This window comes from Nothoprocta perdicaria, unplaced genomic scaffold (assembly GCF_003342845.1).
Source record: "Nothoprocta perdicaria isolate Ctin4 unplaced genomic scaffold, notPer1 scaffold_375, whole genome shotgun sequence".
NCBI classification, from domain to species: domain Eukaryota; kingdom Metazoa; phylum Chordata; class Aves; order Tinamiformes; family Tinamidae; genus Nothoprocta; species Nothoprocta perdicaria.
In genome coordinates, this window is record NW_020455616.1 from 122,494 (window position 1) to 143,842 (window position 21,349).

The window sequence follows — 21,349 nt, forward strand, 5'->3', positions numbered from 1 at the left end:
TGTGGTGTAAATTAAGCTAGGCATTTTCTCTTGCTGTTGCAGATAAATTGGGTTGATAGGTAGCTGATTTTGAGACTCCTGAAGCCTACTGGAATAMAAATATTTCTCCTCTGTGTCTCTTTTGAGTCTTTCCTGCTAGTAGATCGGTTAGATATAAGACTCCTTGATTGTAACTATCAGAGCCATATTCAAACACATGATAGGTTAGTCCTTTTATAGCAAACTGAATTTTTCTTAGGAAAAGGCTTAGATCACAGTAAAACTCTAGTGTCATGAAGCACTCGTGYTTAGTTGCACTTTTTCAGATATTCTGAGAGTTGTATAGAAACAGTTTAATTTTTTTCTATTATTATTAATATTACCTATACGTTATGGTGCAATATTACAGCACGCATAGCTTTTCAAAGTATGGAAACACTTGATWTCATTTTTGGGTATTGCTTTAAAGTGAAGAATTTAATCTGAACCAGCAATTTATTTTTCTACACTAAATCAGGTTTCTCCCGAAAGCTTCAAACTGCATTCTCAGATGAACTATCCCATGTGAAACTCTGCTGAGTAATCTGAACAAGTGTGTATTGAACCCTTCTCTTGTTTTGAAGATGCCTCCTTGAGCAGTTGCACCTTGGACAGTCACAACCTTGGAAGTGACTGTTTCATTAGCAACCTGCAGGGGTTTATTCCAATGGGGGCTTGTTTTGGCTTCATAAAACACCCAACGTGCTGACTCGGGACATTCCGATGAAGAACTTCGCTCCAAAGAAGTCTTGATACATGYCTGGATAGCCCCTGAGGATTAGCTGTCTCTGCCGTGCTCGTTGCTTCCTGTTCTTTGGAGCTGAATAAAAGGTTAGACTGATACCTGATTGTAGAAGAATATCACTTGAGCGCTAAACTCAGAGATGTCTTCTCTTGTGAAGATCAGCAGAGTGTAAGAAGATGGCCTGTATTAGCTTGTTCTGATAGACGTCCCAGCTGTGCTCATCCTTTCCTGTAAATACTGTGTTCCCAGTTGTATTTCAGTTCCATCAATGCTGCTCTTTAGGACTTGCGCTCAGGCAAATTTGAGGCCCTTCTGCTCTTTCAACTGGATGCTTTACCTTTCTTTATGTTTCTGGGTAGAGTGAAAGGCCCGTGCCCGTCAGTGCTGGGTGTTGATCACAGTCGTGGTCTGTGGAGCCGGATGTAGGTCAGTACAGCTGATGCCTGGATCACCTTAGTGTGGGAAGGATTGTTAGTGCACCAGGGGCGCGAAAGTGAYTGCAATGATTGTCCCGTGCCTTTTGGAGGCCTTGTTGTTGCTTCATCAAGCTTCAAAAAGGGTTCACGACAAAAAAAAGAAGAGGCTGTCCTGAAAGTAAGAGGCTTTTCAGAATGGTTCAAACCTTCATTTGCCTGTTGGGAGACTGGCGAATATCAAGGGCGACTTTATCAAATTCTTGTGTTTAAGACCCGTACAATCTAACACTACCCATCCACCCAATCTTTAACCTGGTAGTAAGAAATGTGATCTTATTATTTAAAATCCAGTCATTAATCAAGTTGATCATAAATATTTAGCCACAAGTAATGTTACACATCGTATACCTCTAGATTTCCCATAAAAGTCTGATTTAAAGGGTTCCAGTGACATGGAGAACATTTCAGAAGACCACAGAGTTTGATGCCCTGGAGCTATATTCTAGAAGATGGGATTCTCAGAAAATGGGTTTAGTTAGTTGGTGAAATTTTAATACCTCAAAACGCCAACTGCCGGGCCTTTATGTCCAGTATGATTTAACCTATGGAGTAAGGTCCCTGAGTTCTCCTCTTTCCTTCCACAGGGCAAGCAGGAGGACTGCAAGACGACAATTCTGGAGGGTATGGAGACGGCCAAGCATCAGGTGAGGGTGGCGTTTGATGCTTGCCACTTAGTAGCAAGAGCCGCCAAGTTAGGAATTGATGCTTGCAAGTGCGCATGGGTGTGGGTGTCCAGAGCCTAGCAAGGTTGTTTGCTCACCTGTTTAAGAATAAATTAATTAATTGAGGGGTATTTTCAATCTGTTGAGGTCTGTACCAACTATGGGAAAAGAAACCAACTTGCCTTCAATTACCTCAGGCCGATCTCTCATCCCTCCACTCCTCTCCATGTTCAGAGGAGTCCAAAAATACAAAAAGGTGGAACTTAGCCAATTTCTACGAGTTAGAATGATGCTGAGAGCTCTGCGCTTCAGAGCACTAGGCCCCTTTTCCAGTTCAAAGAGAAAGCTGTGTGTGTCGGTGTGTTTTTGCTTTGTTTTCCTTCAAGGGACTGAGTCTGAACGGTGCCAGGAGTTAGATCAGAGGGCTCCTCTRTAGGACGGGTGAGTCTGCATTTCAGTGGGCAGACTGTGAATTGCATTGGACGTTTGTTCTAAGCACCGATGCCAGGGGTTTGCAATTATCATTTAATTCACACATTGGGTGTCTTTGTTATTTGGTACTTCTGGAATGAAAATCTTCCTCCGGCCCTGCTGCCTTTGGTCTCACGTGAGGAGTGAGGATTAAGGTTTTAAGAAAATAAGTCTGAGGCTCCAGAACCCATTCTGTATTTCAAAGTTAATCTTTTTGAAGCAAGTACAAATCCAGGATACTTATCTGAAAGTGCATCCTTGCTGTCTCAAAGGAGCCTAGTTATGTTCTGAGTCTTATCACTTATACAGAATTTCTGAATCCTAGGAATAGTGGATTTAAGGATGCATTGCCCATTTCATTTTTGGGCAGACGTTGATTCTGTTTGCAAATTGTTTGTTACATGTATGCCAAGGATATGCGTTAGAAATTGAAGTACTAAGTAGCCAAATAACTTGCTTTCAGAGTGTTTGATGGGTGTTCCATCTTCAGACGTTTCAGTCAGTCTTTAAATGAGCAGCATCCCTCAGGGTTTCTTCTGTGAGGGAGAAGATCATGGAAAGCTCACACAGGTTGTTGGCACTTCATGGTTGCTGGTACTTGTTCCTTCTGGCAAGTGTGTATGTGTGTATGAGAAGACCAGTCTAGGCAGGACAATTACTACATTAATTARAAAGCTGCCTGTGTGCAGTGTTGACAAAAGTGTATTTAGAGTCCCTTTGGATTGAGAGTCCCTTTGTCATGTTGCTTTCAAGAAGCATAAAACACAAYGTGTGGGGAGGAACCATTTAATCTACCTGAAAGGGATTTACCGTTGATCTGTGGTTGCAGAAGTAAATTCAGATTCTAATAGGATTTTCTGGTAGTTGGAGCTAATAAAATAATCTTTTTACTAGTTTTATTTAGACTTGTTCTAAATTGTCCAATGTCAAATCTCTCTCTTTTTTTAATCTGCCTTCTAAGTATTGATTCTCACTGAAGACAGCTCCTGGAACTAGACTTTACATTAGTGTTACCTTTAGAATACATATTGTCAACAGAGATGTAGCCTKTCTATTCCATAGCTGCATATTACTATCAAGTATTACTTGTATGTTTGATAGTAATATGTGTGTTACTTTTTTCCTGTTGTTTTCAGCTTACCTTCAAAGTAGTCCTCTATATTCTCTGCTACTGGTTTCCTTTGGTGTCAGATTCCTGTAAGTGGTTATAGACAGTTTCTCTACCTTGAGTCATCACACAGTTAGCTCTTTTAATGGCTGCTTATGATGGAATTTTATTAGCCTCACAAGTGTTTTCTTGCTTTATTTATTTTTTCTTCATCTTGAGGACGTAAAGTTGCTTGGAAATTAATGGTGCATGTGGCTGGATCAGAACTGAAAGAAGAGGAATTCCTGCGTTTCCCCAGTACAGTAACATGCACCTCTGCAGATGTTCAAACAGGTGTCTTTGTTAGTGTAACATGTGCTGCAAGCTGCTCTGCCCTTTGATATTTACCATAATTTTTTGAACAACTCCAGATTTGGTAAATCACAGAACCATTATAGTTGGAAAAGACCTTCAAGATCAAGTCCAACCATAAACCCTTCAACACMGTGATCTCAGTCTTATAATATTTGTGCTTTTTGCTTTTTTTTTTTAATTCCCTTCAGATGTATTGTCTTATATCTTTCCAGATTAAATGTCCTCTCTTCTGTCTTTCCTGATCTTCTGAGGTCACTTCCTAGGACACGAATTCTGTATTTATATTGTCCTCACTGCGTGCCGCATCTCTGTCCWGCTCCTTGTGCCTGCAAGATGCACCTTCCGCAGTGCCTTTGTGCTGCAGCACTCCCTGCAGCTCTCTCTTGGCTTTTTCCTTTGGTTCAGTATAATTTGCATTCAAATAAGATTCAGGGATGTGAGGTAGACAGCTTTAGTGCTAGCTCAATGCCCATGTTCTTACGGTTTGCTCAAACTGTAGCTGAAAAGGTGCCTTTATGAATGAAGTCTTTCCACGTGAAAAAAATGTCTCTCGTGCTCAGTGTTAGTTGGTGTGGAGCATTTATAAGGCAAATGCAGAAATCTGGTCGTTTGGGTAATAGGTAGCACTTGGCAAGGGGGATAGAGACATGGCCTGGATAAGTTTGTGCTACCCTGCATGGTGTAGACATATAAAACAGGTGGAAGGAGAGGCCAGGATGGTTCCTCCTGGCCCAGGAAGAGAAGCTGAGTGCGAATGRAAGCTGGCAAGCAAGATGAGAAGGGGCTCTGGCAACGGCATCATGCCCGTAGCTTAGATCTTTTGCCTTTGAATGGGCTCCACAATGTGTTTACTCCTTTGGTAGAAACCAAAAACCACACGAGGCTGTTCAGGTTTATTGATACGCTCTGCTACCCACCTCCCGTTTTATTTCAGAATTGGTTTGTTTTTTTTTATTTTTTTGCCATAGTGTGGCTCTCCCATTGAAACCAGATAAAATCTGTAATTTCAAGAACTGCCTAATTTAGAAGCTGCATATCTTGCAAAAATATATGAAGAAAATGCACGCATAGCAGGAACAGTCAGCATCTTGATTTGCAGCTATTCTGAATGTTTTGGCAGGAAGTGTAGTGTGATGGTACTTGMCAGCAGTTTGTTTTGCTGCATTTGCAGACAACCTGTCTTTTTATTGTAGGTGTGGAGGGCGCAGCTTTCCAGAGTAGACTTCCCCATGACCGTATGACATCTCAAGAAGCTGCCTGCTTCCCAGATATAATCAGTGGGCCACAGCAAACTCAGAAGGTGTTTCTGTACATCAGGAACCGCACAGTAAGTGTATTGTAAAAAGCATTGAAGACAAAGGTGGTCAAACGGGCATTCTTGTGCCATAATACCTTGCAATGTGTGTCTGACAGTAATAATTTCTATTAATAAACAATGGTTTTGAAGTGCTGTTTTTAAAYTGGGACACTGCATTTAGGTGCACGTAAATTGGATTCAGTAATTTCCCTTGAACTTTGAAAATATTTCTTTTTGTAAGAAAACGTAAGTCATATACRGGGAACAGAACAGACCCGTATGAATTTTGCCTCGATGCAGTAGCATTGGTAGCATCATTTTCCACAGGTTTGTGAAATGATTCCTTCCAGTGAGGATAGAAGAGGTTGTAGTACAGGGGAAAAAAGGGTTAATAATCCAGGCCTGGCGGTAAGCAGAGCCCTGAAAACTGTGAGCAGCCTGTGTGATCTTGCTTGCAGTTGACACAGTACCAAAGAACTGCAAAATACTGAGGAAGGCTGGAAGCTGCAGAGAGCTGCAAGGGACTAGAGGAGTTAGCAGCCTGTTACTGACCAGCTCCAAGATATTTTCACCAGTTTATCTGGTAGCAAATCGGGATTTGAGTCAACAGCTGCAAAAAAAGAAAAAGAAAAAGAAAGAAAAAAAAAAAACATTTTGAAAGGCTCACTGTGGCTAATAAAAAGGGAAGTCACACACAAAGTCTGGAATCCTTTGAAGGAGCTGTTAGGAATGTGGAAGGATGAAACATACAGTGTGTGAGTTTGTCTCTCCTTCCTCTTATTTTGCATTTTGTTTTAAATCCAAGGCTAACAGAATCCTAGCAAATTCTCTTGATCGAGTCTCAGAAAATCAAAATTATTGGTGGTTAGAAACAGTGGTTCTTCAGAACTACAAAGTAGATTTTGGATGAATTGCACTGCAGGGCACGTTAGCAGCCTGCACTCGAGGAACTCCTGAGGAGTCTCTGGACCAGGACATGTAGTGAAAGGACTTACTGCAGATACTAAATCACTTTTAAGTATCTGCAGAGAGATGCAGAAAAAGAAATCAGGTATAAATATGGAGAGAGTTCTATATGTAAGGTACAAATTATGGGCCTTGCATTCTTCCAGTTGGAATGAAGTCTTAGAGTTACGGTAAGTAATGCTATGAAATGACTGGTTCAACACTTAAGAATAATTAAAGGATTTTTCTGAGAATATTATTTCCATAATATTTGAATCCTATGTAGAATAGATAGAATTACTAGGTCAAGAGCTAGGCATTGTGCAGTAAAATGTTTACTGTCACCTTCCATAAGATAAAGTAGTTCTAATGGGGAAAACTTCTGATTCTATCATTCTGTGATTCCTTATGGCTTGAAATGACATAATTAAAAATATAGATAGCTCTTATTTCTAGCTTAATTTTTGGGGATAGTAAAACTGTCCTTTAAATACCCTTTTTCTTTAAGTGGCCAATATATTCAGTGTTAGTCTCTTATTTCAGTGGAGATGAATTGCGTGACTAAAGGTCTAAGATAAATACRTTTCAGATAGCATGTACTACCATAGCTTTTACAGAAATAACTTAATTTGCTACTGCCAAGTCAGATGTTGGAAAAATGCCCAACTAAAACAGCACATGCACCGTGTTCATGAGGGGAAAACTCTACTCAAGCCTTCTGGCGCTTCCCTTTTGAATCTGTAACTCCTTGTATTAAAATCCTAGTTAATGCAGGGCGGATAGCACTGAGAAAGTTTAACTTGTTGCAGAGTTTCATTTCCTCAACAATATTTGATAACAAGCAAGTGTATGAAAAACTCCTTGCTGTATTGCTTAATATATATATATATATATCGTTTGTTTAAATACAGCTACAACTTTGGTTGGATAACCCAAAGATTCAGTTGACGTTTGAGGCAACTATCCAACAGCTGGAAGCACCTTACAATAGTAAGTTAACTATTTTACTGCTAAAGTTGTACTGTGCTATACTTTTCTTTCCTATTCTTTTTCAATTTCATTTGGAGCAAAAGCTGTTCAAAGTCGAGAGAAAACTTTGGTCCTTTTGTTGGTGGAACTTCATGTTTGGGTGTAAAGTGATTRTAATGGAGGTGTGCTCAGACCGGCATGGAATACGCAGCACTAGAATTTTTTATCTACTCATGGTAAATCCCACTTGCAAATACAGAATTTTTTAGTCTTTTGAAAAAAGACCATAATTGGAATGAGATGGAGAGGACAGCCCCTCCCTTGCCCATGATCGTCCATGGGAAATGACTAGGAGAGGGAGAGGGCAATATAAGGAAAGAGCCACATATGGCCACGTATTGCCATATAGTGAAAGTTATTAAAAACAAACAAAAAGAAGAAAACAAACAAAAATAAAAGGAGAGAGGGTCAGCACCTGACCAGTGGGTCAGTACTAGCAAATGGGCATTGCAGTTCCAGGGTTAGATGGACAAATTCATATAGTCAAAATTCAGATTTTTCTACAGTGGATAAGTAGAAGTGTTTGATGCCTGTATTTCTTAAAGCTCTACTGTAGCARAGAACTGGTGATTTTCAGGAAAATTTTATTCTTCAGCCTTTTTCAGGAAGTTGGAGCCTTTAGTAAGGGAAGAGTGCTAGGAGTGGAAAAGGGGATGCCTTGCAGGTGACTCTGTGTTACTGCTGCGTGACATTTGCCTGTGAGTGTTTTCAGTAGTCGTGTGCTGCCTCCTATCCTGAATAATTAAAAAATGCTGCTTTTTTTTTTTTTTAGGTGATACAGTGCTAGTTCACAGAGTACACAGCTATCTAGAGCGGCATGGTCTCATCAACTTTGGGATCTACAAAAGAGTGAAGCCCCTTCCAAGTAAGAATGTTAAAAATTGTTTCTAATTTTGCATTATGGTACTGGACCAGTAGTAAAGGCTAGAAGGCCACCTAGCTGGGTGTTCATTTAACCATCTTGGGATGAGGGCATGCATTTCAGTCCCAGTGTAAATTACTGGGAGCATTTGAAGATCATCTGTAGATTGTTCAGTAGTTGTCACCGATTAACAAATTATCCTTTTTCCTCATTAGAATAATTGAAGATAATAATTGAAGATTTTAAAAAAAGCATAACCATACTGCACTTAATTCATRTGCTTATATGGCACTTGAATTTTWCAACTACTGAACTTGCCTGTCTTTAAGCCCAGCGAGAAGTCGCTGAGGGGAAAAAATATACTGTGCATAAACAATTGTTATGATATAGTGGGATAAACTGTAAGAACTTCTTACATTAACTGTACTTGCAGTACTCAATATCCTTCATTCTTTCAGTGCACATTCCCTGCACGCGGTATAAAAAGGACAGCTTGTTCTTTACATTCCGTAAATGCACTCAGTGTTGGTGAGTTTTCCTTGCTGCTGGTTCACAGTGGAAGTTTCCTTGGAAAGCAAAATGTCTGCTCTGCAGACAGGAGGAGGAACAGAACCAGTGCAGATTGTTTTCTTTGGAAACCTTGAGCTCGGGCCATTCCCTCTTTGAGGAAATTAGTCAGTGTGGGTCCTCTGGACCAAATAGCTTGGATCGGTGTGAACTCGGCAGCTTCTTGTAGGGYCTCTCAGGAACACTGAAATAGGGAGAGTTTAACAATCTTAAGAGTTTTCTGTACTGCATTGAAGTGGTCTGTACTGCAGTCCTGGTGTCTTGCCTGTTTCAGATTTTGCAGATAACTTGAATATAAATCAAAAACAATTTTTTTTATAGATAGCGATTTTAGGGACCAGCTTTCAAGGTGTTGGCCGTTGCACCTCCTTTAGGAGACAGTTGTGTGAATCTRTTTCTCCCTGATTTGGTATTGAGCAATTTAAGTGTTTTTTTGTTTGTTCTTCATGATGAGAAGGAAGCCACTTTTCATGATTTCTCTCTTTAGATTCAGTTTTAACTCCTTAAATTGCAGTAATGCACATACATAATTTATAGCATGTGTGTGTGTTTGCTGCTGTTTTTCCTTGCTTTAGCCAAGAAGACTGGGAAGGTGATCATCATCGGTTCYGGAGTCTCGGGCTTGGCTGCAGCGCGCCAGTTGCAGAGTTTTGGAATGGATGTCACAGTCCTGGAAGCCAGGGTAGGGAACTTCCCTGCTGCTGTCTTTCCRTAAATGTAACTGTGTTCAGTGCCAGGGTAAGACCGAGTATCCCCGCTTCACGCCAGAAGATGGTTAGGTTTTTAGGATTCGGTTGAGCCACCACCAGCTAGAACACGCTGAACCTTCCTTGTGTAAACCTGTATCTGTTTGCACTGGTATTTCGCTTAATCTTCGGCAGAGGAGGACTCTGTGCTCACACCAGTCACGTGCTAGACTCTCCTTTTCATGGATAACAACTGTATTTTCACTGAGAAGTAGAATATGTTGTCCAGCACTTTTCACCTTTTAACAGGCTGTATTTTTTCACCATGGTTATAACTGTTCTTAGCATATCTTTAAAGAGATATAGATAATTTCATGAAATAGGTGATTCTTTTTCCATTATTAAGATATTACTACTTTCCCAATAAGCCAAGTTTCTCTTTAAATTTGTGGTATATATCTATATATATATATACACACACACACACACACACACACACACAGACATATGTATGTATATGTATATGTATGCATATATATAATCTTATTCATTAAAGACTTCTCAGTAATCATTTTAATAAATAAATCCACTGAGTATTTCAGATGAATCCTGTCTTCCTAACTTAAATTTGCCTTTTATTTTAATTGGTATTTCGCTCAGGTACTACCTTCCTAGCTGGATTGAGAATAGGGGAAGAAGGGCGTCGCTTTTGCTTTTCTTACCATTTTAACCTTCAAAAGATCTATAAATGTTAGTGGTATGCATCAGGAATGAAACATTTTCCGCTTATAAAATGGGCCGTTTCTCTATGGTTATCTTAATTGATAGCTGACTCATTTTTGGAGAYTAAGGAAGGAAAAATCAACTGATGGTCTTTCAAACGCAAAAATGTTGGTTTTGCGACGCCTGATTAGATTCATTTCCAATATAGCTATTAGAATTGTTGTAGCAGGTGGAAAGAGTAAACGTAAATATAATTTGTCTGTGGTCAGTAAAGGGTGGTTCTCTGAATCACAGTAGATCCTGCTGGATGTATATTTAGATCTATTCCACATCAGTTTAGGCGACATTTTTTTTAATGCAACTTAAACATTTTAGTCTTTCTTAGGGCAATAACGAGCCAGATGCTTGTTTTCAGTGGTCGTAAGAAAAGTTTGCATTGTTTACTGGACCTCTGYCTCCGAGGGTCCTTGCCCATGTTCTGTAGAAGCTCTTTGGTGGCCTGCATGAGCTGCCTTGCTGAGCACTCCTTCTAACCCGTTGTGCTTTCCACAGGACCGTGTAGGAGGAAGAGTCGCCACGTTTCGCAAAGGGAACTATGTTGCTGACCTGGGAGCAATGGTGGTAACAGGACTTGGTGAGTTACCCCCAAATTAAAAGGAAGGGGGARGAAAATTAGGGGCCAGGCTGTTACAAGTCTGAAATCTTAAGCCCTTTCCTTTCACAGTCAAACTGACGTTCTAGTTTGATCTCCAGTGTGAGGAGCGCGTTGGTATTTAATACTTGATCTCTTGAATCTTGCAGAGTATTTTTGAGCCGCAATTGAATATAGAGAGAGAAGTAGTAGTGACACATTAGGTAGCAAAGAAGAACTAGCCAAGGYGAAAGATGGGAGAAATGGCATATGATTTTTTTTTTATTTACACAAAATAGAGAGGAATGAAGAGCCCCATTCTAAAGCAAGGTTTGAACCTGAAAGTCCTTTCTGTAAAGGATTTCAAAAGAAGCTTGACATCCCATGTGGTTTGTTGACTTGATTTTTTTTTTTTTTTTTAAATTCTTAATTAAATTACTTAATCCTATTTCTGATTTTTGTCAGAGTTTTTTTTGGGGGGGGGCAGGTAAATTATGGGGAAATAAATTTAGTTGGTCTATGCTTTCTAGGTAGTAAAACTTGAAACACTTGAACTTGCTTGGKCTTTCTCCAAATGCTCTGCTGCTTGCCCGGCAGGCTGAACCATCCTGCCAGCGGTGCTGCCACGTTAAGACTCTGCCTTTATGATCATCASTTTCTACATAGTGTCCTTTAAGTGTTTGTGAGCAGGGATTCTTTTCATGACATTGCTGAAAAACTGCTGTGGAAGTAAAGCTGTGACAGTCTCGGACCGCTTCACTTGAATGTGTTTCATGCTCAAGTTCATATGCTTACTGTCTTTGCATAGTTTTTGCTGTTAATTTTGCTATTAATTGCAGGCAAGCTTTCCAAGAAGGTTCAATTATACAAAATGTTTTCTAGGTGGGAATCCCATGGCTGTGGTCAGCAAACAAGTAAACATGGAATTGGCTAAGATCAAGCAAAAATGCCCACTTTATGAAGCAAATGGACAAGCAGTAAGTTTTATATTGCAGATACTCCTTTTAAGAGGTTTATGAATAAAATATTTGTTACCAGCCTATTGATCTATTATGAAAACTTCCCCATGAAAAGGGAAAGTGGATACCCTCTTTCACTCAGTGTAGTAATATTTCAGCAGAATTGTGCTGTCTTCTAGAACCTGTTTTTATTTTTTATTTTATTTTTTCCACGTGAATTCTTAACTTTAATCTTAACCTCAGATTTGAGAGGGATTTTTTTTTTCGGACGGCAAGGGGGAAAGAGCCAGTGGGAACCTGGCTTCCTGGTGCATTACTTTTTCATTAGGCAGTTTTCTCGCTTCTCTTTGAAGCAGCTGTGTGCTGCTCCTCACATAACAGATGCTTTCACCCAGGCAGTGGCAGAGTTCTTGGGTGTCTGCAGGACAGTCAATACCAGCGTTCTRGAAGTGACCTGTAGTACTTCCTCCCTCATCCCTCCAAGAACTGAGGGCATGGGCAGGTTCCCAGTCATGCTGACTGCTCTCAGATAAGCTCTTTGCTTTCTCCTTCACTGAGTTATGTCAAGCCTCTTAAGCCCTTTGTGGCTAGGACCAATTTTTCTGCCTACAGAAACATTCTGGAAGCTTTCCTGAAGTCATCTGCCCATAATGAAGCCTTTGTTTGGGCCATCAATTGGTTTGCTTCCCTCATGACAGGGCAGCTGGCTCAATGTGGTTGTGGTTTGACAGCACTTCTTGCTTCCTTTTCTTGGGTCGGATCACCTGGCAAAGTGCCCCTGTGTTGTACAGGCTTTGGTGTCTGGCCACTTGAGAGAGCCAAGGATGTTAGATTTCTTTTTGCAAGTGCTAGTTCTCAGCTGCTTTCGTTCATGGAAACGCTTTTAAAGTGTCAAATAGTTTAGGACAAGTGATTCTTACGAGTGCTACTGTAAGAATGCACCTGCACTGCTCCTTGCTCTTTGCTCTGGTTTGAGGAGATGTTTAGAGTTTCGGTTTCAGAATCACAGAGTGGTTGAGGTTGGAAGGGACCTCTAAGGATCATCCAGTCCAACCCCGTAGAGCACATGGCACAGGGTGGCATCCAGGTGGGTTTGGAAGACCTCCAGAGAAGGMGACTCCACAGCCTCCCTGGGCAGCCTGTTCAGGGCTCTGTCACCCTCACAGCAAAGAAGTTCCTCCTCACATGTAGATGGAACTACCTGYATACTTAMCAGSTATTGCTTTGCGTTGAGACTTCCTTAAGGGAGGTAATCTATGTCATTGCTTGATTTTCTTTAAAATTTCTTCTCCATGACTCCAATGTCTTGTCTCTGAGGTTCTCAGCTTTGGTGATTTCTCTCTTTTTGTTTGTTTAGGAATAATATTTTAAGAAGAAAGTTTCTTCTTTTGACTTCTAGGTTCCAAAAGAGAAGGATGAAATGGTCGAGCAAGAATTCAACCGCCTCTTGGAAGCTACCTCCTACCTCAGTCATCAACTGGATTTTAATGTTCTTAATAATAAACCTGTCTCCCTAGGTCAGGCTTTGGAGGTTGTCATACAGTAAGTGATTTTATTCCTCGTGGTAGACTTTCCGGTGTGAGTTTGGTTTTGGAATAACTTTGAAAAGAAATCTGAAACAATTGTGATGTTTTTTGGGGCACTTAAAACAGCTGTTTGTCTGTCCTTTGCTAGACCCTAATTTGTATAGTTGTTTTCTATCTATTTCACCAAATTATGCAAGGTAGATGCTGGTTAAAATATCAGCCATTGAAGTTTCCTGAAAATGAACGATGCGCTAAATGTTGGCAGACTTAATATGCCTTCATGTATATGAAGCCCACTTACATTTACTTAAAATTGAATGATGTTCGTAATATACCTTTTAAAAATATGAGGTAACTCCAGGATTTTATTTTAGCTGTTAAGTGGCCATTTTTTTACAGAAACTTGTATTAATTTTTCTAGTTGGTATACTGCTACTTAGCAAAATATTATTTGAGGTGTGATTGATTGCATTATGATTATTAGATTGACATAAYGAAGTCTCTTAATGCTGCTAGGAGTTTTTGATGAAACTGGCTCTTCTTGCCCCTTCCAGATTACAGGAGAAGCATGTGAAGGATGAACAGATTGAGCACTGGAAAAAGATTGTGAAAACACAGGAGGAGCTGAAAGATCTTCTTAACAAGGTCAGGTCTTGTCCAATGATGACATCCAGAACAAGAGGTTAACATTGTGCTCTTCCAGTAGTGGTAAAATGTACAAACACTTTCACAAAAAAATGCAAGAAGACTGCCGTTAATTTTGCTCTAAAATATCTCTGCTCATTTGAGGCCTAAAGGCACTGTAGAGACAGGAGTCCCAGAGAGTTGTCTYCATTGATGCTACTTTTCTAATCTTCCAGAGCCTATTTCTCTGCTCTGACATAAACAAGAAAACTGGTTAGAGAAAGCAGAAAGTATCTAACATTTTATGAAAATGCACAGAAGCTTCCTTTAGAGGTGTTGATCAAGTGAAGCTTTTGGTCAGTTTATTTTAAAATGTTTTACTTTCCAAATAATGGAATTACCTGACTTCCAAAAAAGGTCAATTAAAGGAAAGGACAACTAAATAAATTTATGGTTTGCAGCGTAGCAAGCGTTACAGGCCATCTCTGGACTTCTGCTCTGGAATTCCATGGCTGTKGTAGATAGCCATCATCTTCACAGAGATTACTCATGAAAAATATTTGAGGACAGTGCTCATATAGTAAACTATTTTCAGATTATCAGTCGTGTTTTGGAGMTGAGTTTTGTTATTAGGGTACTGGTAGCATTTATTATAATTTCTTAAAGTCAGATCTGCGTATTTTTAATACCTGATGAACAGAGGATCTCTTTGGTGTTAGTGGTATGATTCAAGATGAATATCCATTTTACTTACATGGAATTTCTCTTCTCCCTTGTCTRCCTTTCTTTTTCTCTTCCTCTATTCCACCTAAAAAAAGATGGTAAATTTRAAAGAAAAGATTAAAGAACTACATCAACAGTACAAGGAAGCATCAGAAGTGAAACCACCTCGGGATATTACAGCAGAGTTCCTTGTAAAAAGCAAGCACAGAGATCTGACAGCGCTTTGCAAGGTAAATGGTGGCATGAATGCAACACTTAAATCAATGGACTCTGAAACCCTGAGCAGCCAAATAGAAATTGCCAATATAATTGTTTCCAGGAGTTCTCACTCTGAACTGGTATTTGTAGAGAGCATGATAGATGCCAATATTATAACTTTTGAGTTGTAATATTGATGATAGGGCACTGCTTGAGTACTTGAGGTTCCTGTCCTTAGCAGCTCACATCAGAGAGCATTCCCATAATAAGGTTATATTAGCATAACAAAAGTCATATTTTAGGTTATAATTCATTAACTGTGAAGTCTCATGGTAGTCCTTAAATGGAATCTGTATTTAAAGAGGATCTTGCTCCTGTAAAGTGGAGGTGGTGTTTTCCAGAGAAAAATTCTGTCTCTCCAAAGGCACAAGATCAGTTTTGATGAGCAGAATTAGTGTCTCTGTAATTGCTTATATGAAAGCATTAAGGAAATCATAAAAACTTTCTTCTATAATCAGGAACGCCATCCTGGTCAGGTTTTACAGCTACTGGTATATCAGAAAGTATTTATTTGAAAGCCAAAAAAAAAAAAAAAAAAGTTTTGTCTGCTCCATGGATATTTACTGAGCTTTTAGAAAAGGTTCCCCCTCTTTCCCTGGTCACTTGCCATTAGTGATATATCTTACTGGACTAGAATATGAGTGTTTATATTGTTTTCCCCCTTGGCTAGGTCCTAGATGGGATCCAGCTTCTCATAATGAAATAAACTGAAAGAAGACTTCTGTCTTTCTTTGCTGTACTTCCACAGAGAAGATAGACATAGTGAGGAAGGAAATCTGAAAAAAGGAGTCTCAGTTTTTAAAAGCAGCAATGAGCCTGACTCTAGTGTGACTTCATCTGTAACCCCTGCTGTGTCTGTACCTGGTATATCTGTTGGGTGTATTCACAAAACAGACTTCCAGTTACTTTCTAGTAGAATATTTTGCCCTCATGCGGTTCTTCCAGCTTTTTTAGTTTTTAGCAATGTTAGCTGTGTGAAAATTGGCACAGTATCCTATTCTGCGAAAGTAAAATTGAGGAATATCCTTAAATAATTATCCTTTTCAAAATAAGAATCATTAACAGCAATAAAGGCAATAAAAATACTAACCTGTAAAACTACTAATTATCCATCCTTTGATCACTGGATCGTTCTTCAGTCTACTGTCACCAGAGAAACTTAGTTGTGGATYCTACATGCAGAGGTCTGGAGCGAATGGTTTGTTTCTAGGCAAGTGCCAGTATAATAGGTGAACAGTAAGGGACAAGACTGCATAAAGTTAAGGATGTTGTCGCTCGTTAAATGTGTTTTGTAAAACACAGACACTTAAATAGGATTCATCTCATCTACTTTTACAAATGATGAATTCTAGACTCCTGAGTTAGAGGCACTGGTCGTGCTGCTTATGTGCTTGCCTAAGTACTTACCTTGACTTACCATGACTGAGGCTTGTTCACTTTATCTCCCTGGCCAACAAGGYAAATGACAAGATTTAGCTGAGGAATCCCATTTTTATAGTTGGATGTAGAGATCATATGGCATAGAAAGAGGTAGATAAAATCTGTATTCAAAAAACATTTCTCTAGTTCAGGAATGCACAAAATGGCCCTAGCAAAGGGCTTTTAGAAGTATTCATTTATGTCTTCAAAGTAGGAAGTATTAATCTTATTGGAAAAATACTATTAGGGTAAAATGAAGCATTTTTTCTTCCCTTTTCACTATCCAAAAAATGAAGCCAAAACCAACTTGCAGAGTTTTAATGCAAACAAWGTTTCTGTCTGTAGACTTTAACAAATTTTGCTATTGCATATAGTACCAAGAAGGGTTTTAAAAATGATAGAAATGTCACCTCTTCCTCTGCCTCCCTCTCCTCTTCCATTTAGTAGCTCAATTTCTTGTGTGTTTGGCTCTTAGGTATTTTGCATAGATGCTTAAAGATCTTGATCTGCTATTTATGACAACATTTAAATAACTGTTAATAATCTGGTCTTACGAAAGCTCCATTTGTGATATGCCTCAAAGCAGTAGCTTTTCTATTTAGCTACTTGAAAATAGCTTTATACTTTTGTCTCTATTGGGGACACTCCTCAAATCAAATACACTGGCCTTCGAAGAAAATGTTTGTTGCATATATACATTATTCTACCAATGAAGGTTTTTTTAAATCTCTTAAGCATATTTGAATTAGATCATGTTTTTGTTGCCTTATGCATGCCTGCCTTTGCAAAAACCTGTGAACCCTTTGATGCAGAAAGTAGAAACATGTTTTGTGCAGTGTTATGGCAGCCCTTGAAATACCAGAATTGTGTTGAATCTTTGTTCTTCAGCTTTCCCTGTTTAGATTCCTGAAATACTGGCATGCTAATCCTTTTGCAGTCTGACATACACTTGAGGATAAGTGAAAAGCAGGAGTGCAAAGTAAGCTGGATTAGGTTTTGAAAACCAAAGAGCATGACTTGGGTGTCACGGAAACCCCGTGCACCTTCCACTGATTTCACAGAAGATTGGATCCCGTCTGAGTCCACGTGATGCCGTTAAATACTTTTCCAAATTAACTGATTCTAATATTGGTTTCTAATCTTATCAGGAGTATGATGAATTGGCAGAAACACAAGGAAAGCTGGAAGAGAAGCTTCAAGAGCTTGAAGCCAATCCACCAAGGTAAAAATACAACTTGTAAAAACAAATACTCGGGGATTTTTATGTTTTTAAACTTTTTTTTGTTGGCTTTCAAAAATGTTACGGTATGCTTTCTTTTTATGGTTACTCATAAAATAGATTCACTCATCAAGTTCATATGCCTTAGTCTGAAAATTTATGTTTCTTGGATTTAGAGAKGACTTGCACACAGAAYGTAGTTCTCTTAGGATGCCTTGTARCAATAACCCTTAATGTAATTAGTATCTGATCTCTGGATGCCTTTGAGATTTGAAAATCCTGCCAATAACAGAAGGCACGCTGGAAAACTAAAAGAACTCAGCTTTATGTCCTGTAAATACTTCTGCACATTCCCTCTGTGCATCTCTTGTTTCCTTTCTCTTCTAGAGGCTTTGTTTGAGAATATGCTGTTTCTTCTTGCACCATTTTAGATTTAAATGATTGTTTTATTTAGGATTCCACAACCAAGACTAAAAATATGTGGKTTTTTTTCATTGTAAATATTTGCTAGTGTTATTTCAAATGTGTCCTTGTCCTGTGCTTTCCCTGACCCGTCCTGGGCCCGGGCCCGTCCTGTGGCTTACGCTGACATTAGTAGTTATGTCTTCGTGCAGGTCCGACGGGTGCTCGTCTGCAGGGTGCTCAGCACGGACTGCTGCCAACTTCTCTGTGTCTTTGTGGTGCTGCAGAGCTGCTCTCGAGAGCTGGCACAAGCACCAAAGTGTAAAGCCAAACCCATTGGTGTTGGTGCTTTCAGCCTCTTCGCTGTGAAGGGAGTGAAATAAGAGATTGTAAATACGTTTTGGTAAAAACAGTGCATTTGTAAGCTAAAAACTAAATGGTATTTTTTTTCTATTACAATTTTTTTCTAGTGATGTTTATCTGTCGTCCAGAGACAGACAAATACTTGACTGGCATTTTGCCAACCTAGAATTTGCTAATGCTACGCCCCTGTCTACACTGTCACTGAAGCACTGGGACCAGGTAGCTAATTTTCAGCATTATATTAAAAGTTTATGCTCTTATTTATTTAATTCTCCTGGAAGTTTCTGTATGTTACTAATTTCTAAAATTTAAGTAATACCTGTTTCTGTGAAGATACCAAAAAATCTTAAATGATCTTTATTTGGGGATGGAATTCCCAGGAGTTTTTGGTGCCGAAACAGTCTCTTTAATACCTATCCTGAAAGTTTATGTACTGATAATACTTGACTAATAACAGAAGGAGTTCCAAATATTTTCAGCTCACCCCCTTGAAACCTTTTTTCTTTTTTTCTTYTAATTTGTAACTGTGCAAAATTGCTAATAATTTAATATTGAATGAGTCATTTTTGTGCGTCTTCCTCTTTAGGATGATGACTTTGAGTTCACAGGCAGTCACCTGACTGTGAGGAATGGATATTCATGTGTGCCTGTAGCCTTGGCAGAAGGCTTGGACATTAAATTAAATACAGCAGTTCGACAGGTTCGCTATACAGCCTCAGGTAAATGAAAAACAGCTCTTGAGGGAGCATGGCCATAGAAAGCAGATTTCAGTGTTTCTGGAATCAAAGGTGAAGTTTCATCCAGTAAAACTCCCTCTTCATAAAATTAATAAAAAAAAGCGCGATTACTTTCTTTATTGAAATGAACTTTCTAGGAATCTCTCTAGAGATGTATTAACCTTTCATGTTTGTTTCTGGCTTGTTTCCGTGGCTGGYTCGACTCCGTGCTTTCCAGCCGCATTTGTAGATTTGAGTTTGCTCCTGTTCTCCTGTGTATTTTATTGTGATTGGTGCATTTTGAGTAAGTGGTCTTGGATTGCCAGCCAGTCCTTAGAGTTGGAAGTAGGTGAAGAGCTCTCATGCTTTTCACAAATATTCCCAAAACACTTGCAATTTTTTTTTGTGTGGGATTTGCTGTCAATGGCTGTAGGTTTTTTAACCCAGTTATTTCAAATGCCTTAGAGGCTTCTCTGTGTTTGTGTATGTGTAGATTTTTGGTTTGTCTTTTTTGTTCTTTTTCCTTTCCTGGGAAAAAGAGTACAGATTGAATAAGTAATCTGAGAGCTCCTTYCTTTACTTCATAAGAGCCGCTTCAGTGAACCGTTCTAACAGTCTATATTAGAACTTAGTATACTCTATAATAAACCTGTTACGTATGTATTTTTTTGTTAATGATTTATATTTGCCATTCATGCACATTTAACAGCACTCTGCGGTCTTCAAATCCTACATTGCTCAGAAATTTTCTCTTTAAGGACATTTTCCAGACAGTGACAGAATTTTTTTTTTTTTTTTCCATTTTTGCCCAACACTGAGGATTCCTGCATTTAAAAATAGCCATTCACTTCTGTGATCTCCTGTCGGTTAATTATTTCTGACATTAACAGCCTTCTGAAGGATCCAGGTGGACCTCATCTCTCTGGTTAGAGCTTCTTTTTCCTCGTAAAGTCTGCAATACCTTTGCAAAAGGTATTTCTTTGATTTTTCATTGTGTAGATATCTATACAGATAATGCAGTTCTTGAAATCAGTCTGAAGTCTTTGTCCATTGTGACTTTCTGTTTTTAAACCAGTCAAGAAGGAATCATCCTGCCTGTTTTCTTCTGCTGAAGTAGCTCTCAGACCCATGCAGACATGTCTGTCTTGACACGTCAAGGATGTCAAGACATCCTTGTCTTGATCCTTCATTCCTACAGTAGGAAGACCAAGGGACTCCTGGTCTCCTTACAAGGGACCCAATGTTGTGTATATCTAGCTGTGCACTGAAATGCTAAAAGGAGGCCTCCATCTTCTCTTGGGCTTGATGGGAGTCTAAGCATAAAACAGGACAGAAATATATCAATTAATGATGTCTTAGAGGAACTTTTTACACTTCTGCGAAGCATTACACGCTCATGAAAATATCCAGAAGCAATCCTGCMTCTGGAAGAACCATTTTGGGATTTTTTGCTTGTGCGTTGACTCTAGTGATCCTCGTTTTAGGCCGATAACTACACTTCTGTGTTTACCCTCAGTGTGGACGGACATGCAGCAGACAGTCAGTTAGACAGATGTGTCATTTATCTGTGGCGGTTTTTTGTGTAGCTCAAGATCCTCCTACCCTCTCTGTTAGAGCCAAGTCATCTTTCATATTATATCTTAAACCACCAGATTAAAGATATATTATAATATTAGAGTGCCCATTCAGTACACGYATTATAACCTGAATGCCTGAAGGAAGCTATTGCAAATTTTATGTTCTATTCTGTAGTTTGAGAGAGGGTCTGGAGATGATGTTGCCTGCAAGGCAGCCAAGGTGTTCAAGCCATTACAGGTCCGGTGAGGGTTCTCTTTCTAACCACATCATGTATCCTTGGTGCTACTCTAGAAATACATCTTGTTTTTAAGCACCCCAARGATATCATTTGGAGTGATCTGCAAAAATCCTGTCCTATTGATTCATCTCCTGTGACTTGTGTTGGGAATAAGCTTTCCACCTAAAACTAGCCGGTGGGGCTATGGGATATTTCTAAGGAGTTTCTGATAATGGAATATAGGAACAGAGGGGACTGCTTGAAACGGTGAGGTAAGATCATAAGGTCTAGTACGATAAATATTTATTTCAAGAGGGTCCACAGCCTTTCCTCTGTACATGGATTAGTATCCTAAGCACTGTTACCTAGTATTGTCTAGATACTGCTCTTGAGGAGTGAGGAACACATTGGCTTCTCGACAGGCTGCTGCTGATTATCTGTGTTTTTACTTCAGAGGACGGGTCAAGGGAGTATAACAGCAGTTCTCTGGAGACATTGGGTATTTTTGTAACTCCCTTTCTTTAATGTTCATACCAAATTGCAATCAAGTTAAAATGAAAGCATTGCAGGAGGTTATGTTGCTGCAGAGCAGGGTTGTTTGGATATCTCCACCCTCTTTGCCTTAATTGTTTATGTACATGTATATGTCCACACTAGCATATTTTACTTCAGATTATGACTGCTTTTTGTAGTGTATTGTCTTACAGTGTTAGGGAAGCCAGGATGTGAATGGGAAGAGGACTACAGAGATAGTCTTGATTGGGTGTGTAT

General features: G+C 39.3%; 1 protein-coding gene across 2 annotated transcripts in view; it reads left to right on the forward strand.

The window, feature by feature from the left end:
- Positions 1–21,349, forward strand: part of KDM1A (lysine demethylase 1A) — a 34,575-nt gene that overhangs the window by 7,673 nt on the left and 5,553 nt on the right. The window contains exons 3-15 of one of the 2 annotated variants that reach the window (XM_026044635.1): positions 1,824–1,883; positions 5,028–5,161; positions 6,988–7,066; positions 7,878–7,970; positions 9,110–9,216; positions 10,496–10,577; positions 11,457–11,551; positions 12,933–13,075; positions 13,614–13,704; positions 14,502–14,636; positions 17,232–17,305; positions 18,175–18,286; positions 18,654–18,786. In XM_026044635.1, coding sequence (XP_025900420.1) covers positions 1,824–1,883; positions 5,028–5,161; positions 6,988–7,066; positions 7,878–7,970; positions 9,110–9,216; positions 10,496–10,577; positions 11,457–11,551; positions 12,933–13,075; positions 13,614–13,704; positions 14,502–14,636; positions 17,232–17,305; positions 18,175–18,286; positions 18,654–18,786 — 1,338 coding nt within the window. The remainder of the gene's footprint in view (positions 1–1,823; positions 1,884–5,027; positions 5,162–6,987; positions 7,067–7,877; positions 7,971–9,109; positions 9,217–10,495; positions 10,578–11,456; positions 11,552–12,932; positions 13,076–13,613; positions 13,705–14,501; positions 14,637–17,231; positions 17,306–18,174; positions 18,287–18,653; positions 18,787–21,349) is intronic. The other variant, XM_026044634.1, reaches the window with a different exon arrangement.